At 39.1% G+C, this 11,046-nt stretch overlaps 1 protein-coding gene across 1 annotated transcript; it reads left to right on the forward strand.

Moving 5' to 3' along the window:
• Window positions 1–7,850: 7,850 nt before the first annotated feature.
• Window positions 7,851–9,236, forward strand: LOC112001724 (uncharacterized). The gene has a single exon (XM_024033902.2). The coding sequence runs from the start codon at window positions 7,851–7,853 to the stop codon at window positions 9,234–9,236; it is 1,386 nt and encodes a 461-aa protein (XP_023889670.2).
• Window positions 9,237–11,046: the final 1,810 nt, after the last annotated feature.

Raw genomic sequence — 11,046 nt, forward strand, 5'->3', positions numbered from 1 at the left:
TTCAATAACAAATTAATTTGATCTAAAATCTAGGAAAAAATTTTAATTAGCCCAACAACAAAAGTAGAATTTGCTAATCTTAAACCTTAGAAAAAACTCATTTAGATCATAAGAAATTTTAGATAAATCAATCAAATGGAAAATTAGTAGATGAATGATTGCATGACTATATACATTGAAACAAATGTAACTAGTAAGATTGATAATGAAGATATCAAGCAACAATTTCAAAATACGAAACATCATAAAAGGCAATTGTAAAACTTAATATATTAAATAATTTTTTCTTTTTTTGGTGATGTCGATATTTTTAATTTATCTTTTGTTTAAAATTTTTTATAATTTATATTTCTTATTGAACCTCCTAGAAAATAATCCTAGAGTCGCCACTGCCTCTAAACTTATTTTACTATGAACAAAGTTTGCCTACAAACTAGTTTGTAGGTAATGGTTACAAACTCCTGCTAAAAAATTAATAAGGCTACATATTTCGAAAATATAACCATTTGATTGTTTTTTTTTTTTAATACAAGATAGAATTTCTACTTTAGCCTAATGTAAATGTATATATGTGTTAAACTACCTTCTGGAGACTTGAACTCCGATCCTTGCCCCCTACGCCCCACAAACGGTTATACTTGTAGAGTGACAATTGCACCAAGGGTGTGCGATGGTGATTGCATGTTTTTTATGTTCTTAACATGTGTGTCACATTTTGTTCAAATTAAATGTTATTTATTATGCAACCCATAAACTTTTTTTTTATGTATAATTTAAGATTGCATAAACTTGGAATTTAAACATTTGATTGATGATATAATTATTGATTTTTTATTTTCTTAAAATTTTGCAAGCATTGAGGACATAATAAGAAAATGCAATTGTTGGGGGCTCAGGTCCAGATAGTCAGTACTGGCCTACTCAACCAAGGCCCAAGATCGGCCTGAGTAGCCAAATCCAACCCATAAGATAGAAGTACACCCAAATCTAGTTGAAGTGAGCCTAGCCCAACGACACATATGTTGAGACTAAGAAATTATCGTTCAAGGGAAGCCTGCATCGTTCGGTCCACTACCGAATGATGAGGCAATGGGAAAGTGATGATGAAATGATTAGATTCAAGTCAGTAACCAAGAGTTGTCAGTGCCTTTGGGGAGTTCACTGCCAAACACTATTTGACGTCTAGAACAAGTTTTTAGAAAATTCTTAGAAGGCATGATTGTTTCTTGGGATTCTGGGTAACAATGGGATTGCATGGAAACTGGTGAAAAAGTAATGATTTGAACCCTACTAAGGAGAGACTATATAAAGGGAGTGAGGGCAGACAATGAAAGGGGGTTGACAAAACGCTGAGGAAAAGAAGGGAAGAGAGAAAAAGAGAGAGAGAGAGTGAGGAAGGAAGAATAACAATTAGAGGGGAAGGGGGTGTTGTTCCCAAAAAAAAAACTCAGAGAGAGATAATTGAAAAAGGACTATCCAGCTTGTGTTTGAGGCCATTTTCCTGTAGGATTGTTAGCAATCCCACCAATAAATAAATTGGGGGCCCAAACCCTTTGTCCAAGACCTCAGTTCTCATAGGTTTGGGACCACAGCAATCTAATGGTGAATCTATCAAAATTCAAATCCAATAAAAAGATATAGAGTGAGTTTATAGCCATTTTCTTCTTTTGCTCTTCACTTTTTCATTAATTTCCTATAATTTTGACACCATTTTACTTTTAAGTTAAATTTGTGTTGCATTCATGCTCTCCTCTCATGGATGTAATGGGCTTGAACCCCATCCTTAATTAACCACTACTCCTGTGTATGTGGTTGGAGGTCCTATTTGTCCAAATTAAAGGCCATAAACATGTGATCTTGACCTTGTTTTCTTACTTTGAAAGCCTAAAAATAGATCTTTCATCTTCTCTTTAACTTATACATTTCCCCTAAAATTTCTTAGATTCTCACTTTATGCATTTTAGTTAGAAATTTTTAAGATTAGTGTCTTATACATGATAGTTGTGCCATTTTTGCAGTTCTTTTGGTTCAAACCTCCAAACAAGTAGGTTAATATGGGAAAACATCTTTGCACATGGAATTTCTATCTCTGGTTTGTTATTATTTCTTTATTTCATGGGGAACTTGCAGGTGAGTACCCATCCTTTTCCTTTCACTTCTTTTCTTTTTAAAATTATTTTTGGACTTGGTTGAGAGAGAGAGAGAGACAGAGAGACAGAGAGATCATTAATTTGCAAGTAATAAGCTAATCATCCAATTAATTTTTTTTTTATATAATTTAATAGTTACAACAATGAGAAATGAGAGATTTAAATTCTAAACGTTTATTACTAATCACCCTATTATTAGTAGTATTACACTAATATTATTATTACTTTTTATTTTTGCTACTAGTGATATTATTGTTAGTTTATTATTGTTGTTATTGTCATTTGTTGTTGTTGTTGTTGTTGTTGTTGTTGTTGTTGTTGTTGTTAATATTACTACTGTGATTGAACCTAACCCATTCAAAGTGTGTTTTATTGTTATTCTTGTCATCATTAGCTTCAAAAAAAAAAAAATTTCTACAAGTTAGTGTTGATAGACTTGATGCCAATTTTCGCAACACATTTTCTACAAGCTTAACTCAACCGAACACACACACACACACACACACACACAAATCATTAATTCGCAAGTAATAAGCTAATCGTCCAATTAATTTTATTTTTTATTTTTTTATAATATAATAGTTACAACAATGAGGAATGAGAGATTTAAATTCTAAATGTCTATCACTAATCGCCCTATTATTAGTAATATTACACTGATATTATTATTACTTTTTATTTTTGCTACCAGTGACATTATTGTTAGTTTATTATTGTTGTTATTGTCATTTGTACATTGTTGTTGCTGTTGTTGTTGTTAATATTACTACTGTGATTGAACCTAACCCATTCAAAGCGTGTTTTATTGTTATTCTTGTCATCATTAGCTTAAAAAAAACATTTCAACAATTTAGTGTTGATACCAATTTTCACGATACATTTTCTACAAGCTTAACTCAACCGAACCCGACCTCGCTATGGGCCAAATTCATGTATTATATTTTTTGGTCCTTATAATTTTTATTTTATTTTATTTTATTTGAATCCTAACTCTTTTGAAGCATGTTTCTTTGTATCCTTGTCTTCATATATTAGCTTAAATAAATAAATAAAAATTCACCAACTTAGCTAACAAAAAGAAGGCACATAACCTAAAAATTTAGCATATTTCTGCTTTATATATATATATATATTGAGAGAAAGAATAATATTTTACTCTCGAAGGGGCACATGGCATCATTTGATTAACCAAAAGTTTCTTAATTGAATTTAAAATAACATATAACAACATTAGCTTGCTATACTTTTTGCACAAAAACTTTTACTCTGCATTCAATCTGGAGGCCTGGTTACCTTGAATTAGTCACAAAATTTTTTAGTTTATCTCTGTTGTTATGGCTGGTTCCATTTTCTTTTTCGTTGAGTACAAGACTTTCGAATTCTCCGTTGAGGAGGCAGGTACCTATTACATGTTGCGCATTTTTGAGAGAAACCGAAATTCTCTCCGATCAGTTTTTATGGCCAAAGAGAGTGCAAAGCGTTTGCTTGCTATTGTGGAGGATATCATGTCTAATGTAATTCCTAGAAATTATGCACGAACTTTTAGGGATGGTGATAAAGTATTTATTCTGCAATTGGGTTCCAATGCACATGGTAGTTTTTTTATGATCTCAGAACTTGTCCATGGCAAACGAAAAGGCTTCATTGTGGTGCCAGCAAGAAAGTTGGGCAGTGGGTGGAGAGGATTTGGATTTCATCTTCGGAAGGATATTGCTCCTGAAACACTAGCCGGCAAACCGCCGTCACAATCTGATTTGAAATCGCCAGTGGAGAAGTTCCAGAACAAAATTCCAAATCCTTTCTATTGGCAATTGTTGAATACTAGCTCTGACACCATGTTAAATGGAGAATATTATCAAACGCAATGTGTTATACCATGTTGTGTATGCTAGAGTGGATGCGGAAGAGGAAAGCATAGAATAGGAACATCAAGAACACGAGGGTTACGTGGTTCAGCCTTGACGGCCTACATCCACGGAGGAATCCCTTAAGGGCTACATCTTTATTGTATAGGAGTGTAGTACAATAACCTGTATTACAATGAACCCTAACATGAGTATATATAGGCGACTAAACCCTAGACTACTAGTACAAGCAGGAATGGGCTTGGGCCTATTACATTGGGCTAATATATGTTTAATATATATCTCTAACACCCTCCCTCAAACTCAAGGCGGAAGCTCGATGAAGGCTTGAGGTTGGATAAGCATGAGAAGATCACTTGGAGTTGCCTTGAAGAATGCCTTTGAAGAAACCACAATGAAGAATGTGCCAATTGACCAATTTTGGAGTTTCAAATGAAGAAACGGAGTCCAAAATCGGAATCTACGCGAAAAACTGAGCAAGATAGGCCCTTTTGGAAATTTTGATTTTTGGTCAAAGGTCAACGCAAAAAGTCAAAGTCAACTGGTCCAGGTCAAAGTCAACGGATACTGGTCCGAGTCGGTTCCGGGTTTCCGGTCGGGTCACTGATCGGGCAGCAGAGCCGCTGATGTCATCCTATGACGTGTCGCTGACGTGGAGTAGGGCTGACGTGGCAACGGCTTGCGTGGCGCTGATGTGTCAAGATGATGTCATCAGATGACGTCAGCATCAGCTTCAGGCGCGTGTTGCACGTGACATTACTCCACCGGCGCGTGGAGAACTCCGGTAGGCGCGTGAGAGCGCGTGCGACGGAGATTGGTGCTCGGACTTCGGGGTTTGGCAGATCGGCGAGCTACGAGGCCTTCATGGTGGCGCGTGTTGCCGTAGAAGGATCTGCTCCTGAGGAATCCGAGGCGGCGCGTGAGCTACAACGGAAGCGCGTGGAGGCGCGTGAGGCTGCCGTTGGTTTCCGGGTTTCTGGGTTTTTGTCGCGGGAGGTCGTGTAGCACGTCTGTGGTATTGGTTTCATCAGGCGAGGCATGGATTTGCACAGATCTGAAAAGTTAAGCCACGGCTTGCTTGGTTGTTGGATCTTGACACAGCACATAGCCATGGTGGCTGCAAGATGCCGTGGAGTCTAGATCCGGTAGGCAAGCATGTATGACTTTTGATGGTGGTATGCACGTGAGAATCTTCTTTGCTTGCTAGAGATGTTTGTTTGATGCCAAGAACGAAGTTTGGCTCTGATACCATGTTGAATACTAGCTCTGACACCATGTTAAATGGAGAATATTATCAAACGCAATGTGTTATACCATGTTGTGTATGCTAGAGTGGATGCGGAGAGGAAAGCATAGAATAGGAACATCAAGAACACGAGGGTTACGTGGTTCAGCCTTGACGGCCTACATCCACGGAGGAATCCCTTAAGGGCTACATCTTTATTGTATAGGAGTGTAGTACAATAACCTGTATTACAATGAACCCTAACATGAGTATATATAGGCGACTAAACCCTAGACTACTAGTACAAGCAGGAATGGGCTTGGGCCTATTACATTGGGCTAATATATGTTTAATATATATCTCTAACAGCAATGACGGAGGGTGATCGGAGAGATGGAGGTGGTCGCACGGTTATGGAAGATATAATTTCATCATCACAGAATGCTTTTGTGAAGAACCGACAAATCCTTGACCCTGTACTTGTTGCTAATGAATGCCTTGATAGTAGATTGAAGGCTAGTTTGCCGGGTTTACTTTGCAAACTAGATGTTGAGAAGGCTTTTGATCATGTAAACTGGGGTTTTCTCTTGAAGCTGCTAGAACGGAGTGGGTTCTCTGCTAAATGGAGGCAGTGGATTTTCTTTTTCCAATCTATTGTTCGTTTCTCTATTCTGATTAATGGCTCTCCTTGTGGATTTTTTGAGAGTGCTAGAGGGTTGAGACAAGGTGATCCATTGTCTCCTTTATTATTTGTTTTGGTTATGGATGCCCTTGGAAGAATGTTGGATAAAGCTGTCCATGAGGGACTTATGTCAGGCTTTAGGGTGGGTGACTTAGAGGGAAGATCCTTGGCAATGTCTCATCTCCTCTTTGCGAATGACACCCTAATTTTTTGTGATGCTGATCTAGATCAGATTTTGATTTTATGTATGATTCTTATTTGGTTTGAGGCAGTTTCTGGTTTAAAGATAAATTTGGGCAAGTCAGAATTGGTCCCTGTTGGAACGGTGCATAATATTGAATTTAGGCACATGGTAGTTTTTTTATGATCTCAGAACTTGTCCATGGCAGACGAAAAGGCTTCATTGTGGTGCTGGCAGGAAAGTTGAGCAGTGGGTGGAGAGGGTTTGGATTTCATCTTCGGAAGGCTATTGCTCCTAAAATATTAGCCGGTAAACCGCCGTCACAATCTGATTTGAAACCGCTAGTGGAGAAGTTCCGGCAGCAAAATTCCAAATCCTTTCTGATGGCAATGATGGAGGGTGATCGGAGAGATGGAGGTGGTAGTAAGAAAGGAAAGCAATTAATGCCAAGTATTCAAAATTCAAACAAAGCATTTTGAACAATCAGAACCATGATTCACGCGATATGGATGCTCAAAAGGAAAGAGCGCTGCCTGAGGCTAGAATTACGTTTGAGATTAATGGATACGTTAGCAGTGGCACTGATTTACCTCTGGATGTCTGCTTGAGATTGGATCGTGGACCAGATGGTAGGTGGGAAGTTAAGTGGTCCAAAGTCCAGGAAGTGGGCCAAAATGTTAAGCCCACAGAAGATTATTTTATGCCTACAGCCCCATTCAACCAAGGCATCCCAGTCAAAGCCAAACCAGTCCCCACTTTTAAACCCAAGCCCATCTCTATTTGGCGGCCCAAAACAAAATAGCTCACTTCCTCCTCTTCTTTTCTAGCACGCGAAACCCAAATCCTAGGGATATTTTTGACATCAAACACGGCGAGTTCTATGAGAGGTAATAATAAGATCACCGATGTAGTTATTGCCGAATCGATGCTTCCTTAAGTTGTTCTCGGTAGCTCTCTAACACTAGCCCACTCAACAAAGGTCGCCGATGAAGCCGATAATGAGATTATCGGCTTCGATGAGGCCAATGAGACCAAGAATGGGTCGGCAAACACCTCTGATGGTGAAGAGAATTTGCAATGAGACATCCAATTGATTCTTCAGAAGTATTCCGACAACGTTATCAAGAAATGGGGGAATTCAGAGCAGTGGGTGCTTGAATTGCAAGATGGAAGGAGGGCGGCGGTTCCGATTTAGATCTCTCTGCCACCGGGTGAAGCCACAGAGGTTTTGGAAGACCAAAATCAGTTGGCCTTGGTCCCGTTGAAATCTTTAAACTCCTTGGAAGTGTCATTAGCTCAGTATGACGGGGATGAAGTACTTGTGGAGGATTGGGTTTGGGACACCTATTCGGAGGATGCTGAGCTGCCTCTAACTGTTGAACCACTTGCTTTCTCACTACCCTTGGCCATGAAAGAACAAGAAGTTGTGGGTGTGGAGAATCCAGTGGGTGTGGATTGTTCAATGAGGCAAGAACCTTACTCAGAGTGGTTCCAAAGCAGATTCAATGGCTTTGATAGCTTCCTGGGCACGCCCTTAGAAGGTTTGGAAAATCAAGCAACTGAATTTTTATTGGCTGTTGAAGCAGAATTACAATGGAGGGCTGCTTTGGACGAAAGCACGTGATTTAAAGAGTCTGGGGGTGAAAGGGTTAAGAGAGTTGAAGGGTCTATTCAGTTCTATTAACTATGGTTCTACCTCTACTCGACGTAGTGGTAATAATAGGGATCAGGCTCTCTTTGTTCCTCAATGAACTTAAAGTTGCTTTCCTGGAATGTTAGAGGGTTGAATGGGGTAGAAAAGAGGCTTCAGATTCGTAATTTACTAAGGACTTGGAGGGCTGATATTGTGTGCTTGCAGGAGACCAAACTTGAATGGATTACTAGAGGAATTGGTCATAGTATATGGAGCTATCCTTATGTAGATTGGTTGTACCTAGGCTCTGAAGGTGCTTTTGGAGGTATTTTATTGATGTGGGATAGAAGGGTTGTGGAGAAGGTAGAGGAGGCGGTGGGGCATTTTTCAATTTCATGCAAATTCAAAAATGTTGGTAACCAATTTGAGTGGGCTTTTATAGGTTTATATGCACCAAATTTGAACAAAAAGCGTAGGAATATATGGGAGGAACTAACCGAGCTGATTAGTTGGTGGGATTTGCCTTGGTGTCTAGGTGGTGACTTTAATGTAATCTGTTTCCCATCAAAGAGACTAGGGGTTGCAAGTTATGCTCAGGCTATGTGTAGATTTTCTGACTTTATCTCTCTTCATGGGCTGATGGATATACCTTTGGAAGAGGGCTTTTACACTTGGTCTAACACATCCTCTGCATCTAGAATTGATCAGTTTCTTGTCTCTCCACTCTTGGCAGATCATTTCACACAGTTTTCCCAAAAAATGATGTCTAGAGTACTTTCAGACCACTTCCCAATTCTGATGGAGGGTGGGAGTCAAAGGAGAGGTAGAATTCCTTTTCGTTTTGAAAATATGTGGTTGAGGGCAGAAAATTTTGTTGACAAAGTGAAGGCTTGGTGGGCATCCTATTTGTTCCAAGGAACTCCTAGTTTTATCTTAGCTAAGAAGTTGGCAGCTTTGAAGTTGGATCTTAAAAAGTGGAATGAAACGGAGTTTGGCAATGTCACTTATGAGAAACAGCAGCTTTGGAGCAAGTTGAATGATTTGGATACTAAAGAGGAGACTCACCCATTAACAGCTAAGGAAAAGTTAGAAAAAGTTAATCTCCGTACGCATATTGAAAAGTTGACTCTTTTAGAAGAGATTAGTTGGAGGCAAAAGTCTAGGGTGTTGCACTTGAAGGAGGGAGATGCCAATACCAAATTCTTTCATAAAATGGCTAATTCTAACAAAAGAAATAATAGTATTGAAAGCCTTATGGTTAATGGCAGCTTATCCTCAGATCAGGGTGAGATTGCAGACTGTTTTACTCAATTCTTCAAGAAGTTATATTCTGAGCAGCAAGTTGATCAACCATTTCCAGATGTATTAGTTTTTCCAATGATATCTAGTGACAAGGCGCTTTGGCTAGAGAGAATTTTAATGGTGATAAAGCTCCTGGGCCAGATGGTTTCCCAATGGCTTTTTTCCAAGCTTGCTGGGGGGCTCTCAAACCTGATCTAATGGCTGTATTTCATCATTTTTTTGCTAAAGGTCAGTTTGAGAAAAGTTTAAATGCAACATTCATTACTCTCATCCCTAAAAAAAATGCAGCAAGTGAAGTTAACGATTTCCGTCCCATTAGTCTTATTGGGGGGGTTTATAAAATTATTGCTAAAGTCTTGTCCAACCGTCTTCGCACAGTTATGGAAGATATAATTTCATCATCACAAAATGCTTTTGTGAAGAACCGACAAATCCTTGACCCTGTACTTGTTGCTAATGAATGCCTTGATAATAGATTGAAGGCTAGTTTGCTGGGTTTACTTTGCAAACTAGATGTTGAGAAAGTTTTTGATCATGTAAACTGGGGTTTTCTCTTAAAGCTACTAGAACGGAGTGGGTTCTCTGCTAAATGGAGGCAATGGATTTTCTTTTGCCTATCTACTGTTCGTTTCTCTATTCTGATTAATGGCTCTCCTTGTGGATTTTTTGAGAGTGCTAGAGGGTTGAGACAAGGTGATCCATTGTCTCCTTTATTATTTGTTTTGGTTATGGATGCCCTTGGAAGAATGTTGGATAAAGCTGTCCATGAGGGACGTATGTGAAGCTTTAGGGTGGGTGACTCAGAGGGAAGATCCTTGGCGGTGTCTCATCTCCTCTTTGCGGATGACACCCTAATTTTTTGTGATGCTGATCTAGATCAGATTTTGATTTTACGTATGATTCTTATTTGGTTTGAGGCGGTATCTGGTTTAAAGATAAATTTTGGCAAGTCAGAATTGGTCCCTGTTGGAGCGGTGCATAATATTGAATTATTGTTGATTGTACTTGGCTGGAAGCAAGGTACTCTTCCAATGAAGTACTTGGGTCTTCCTCTAGGTGCTAAAGTCAAGGATAAGACCATATGGAACCCAATTCTAGAGAAGATGGAAAGGCGATTAGCGGAGTGGAAACGTTTGTACTTATCCAAGGGAGGTAGAGTCACTTTAATTAAAAGTACTCTATCTAATTTACCCACTTATTTTCTATCTCTTTTTCCTATGCCTGCTGCTGTGGCTAACCGGATTGAGAAACTTCAGCGGAATTTTTTATGGGGTGGCATTGGTGATGAACCTAAATTTCATCTGGTTAAATGGGCTACTTTTTGTTCCCCCATTTCATCGGGTGGCTTGGGGATAAGGAATGTAAGACTTTTTAATGAAGCTTTGCTTGGGAAGTGGCTACGGAAATTTGGGATTGAGAAGGATGCCTTTTGGAGGCAAGTAATAGAGGTGAAATATGGATGTGTATGGGGGGGCTGGTGTACCAGATCTGTTAATGGTCCATATGGCGTTGGTTTATGGAAAAATATCAGTCGGGGATGGCCTTCTTTTTCATGCCATATTCTGTATGATATTGGTGACGGGTCTAGGGTAAAGTTTTGGCAAGACCGTTGGTGTGGTGAGACATCCCTTGCAATTAGTTATCCTGAGTTATTTAGATTTTGTAGGGATAAGGAGGCTAGTGTGGCTGCACTTATAAAGTACACCAATGGCGTCCTTGTTTGGGATATCAGTTTCTTTAGAGGTGTGCATGCTCGGGAATTAAAGGCTATGTCAAGCTTCTTGGATACTATATATGGTTCTTCAATAAGGGGGTTTGGTGAGGATAAGATGTGTTGGACGCCTAGTAGAGATAAGGGGTTTAAGGTTAATGATTATTATAGAATTTTAGTGGGCTCTACTGACTTTTGTTTTCCTTGGAAAAGCATTTGGAAACAGAAGATTCCTTCTCGAGTAGCTTTCTTTGTTTGGACTGCTGCTTTAGGGAAATGCTTGACGATTGACAATTT

The sequence above is a fragment of the Quercus suber genome, unplaced genomic scaffold (genome assembly GCF_002906115.3).
Source record: "Quercus suber isolate HL8 unplaced genomic scaffold, Cork oak 2.0 scaffold_379, whole genome shotgun sequence".
Taxonomy (NCBI): Eukaryota; Viridiplantae; Streptophyta; class Magnoliopsida; order Fagales; family Fagaceae; genus Quercus; species Quercus suber.

Coding starts and splice junctions, on each gene's coding strand:
- LOC112001724 (XM_024033902.2), top strand. CDS start 7,851: ATGAACTTAAAGTTGCTTTCCTGGAATGTTAGAGGGTTGAATGGGGTA.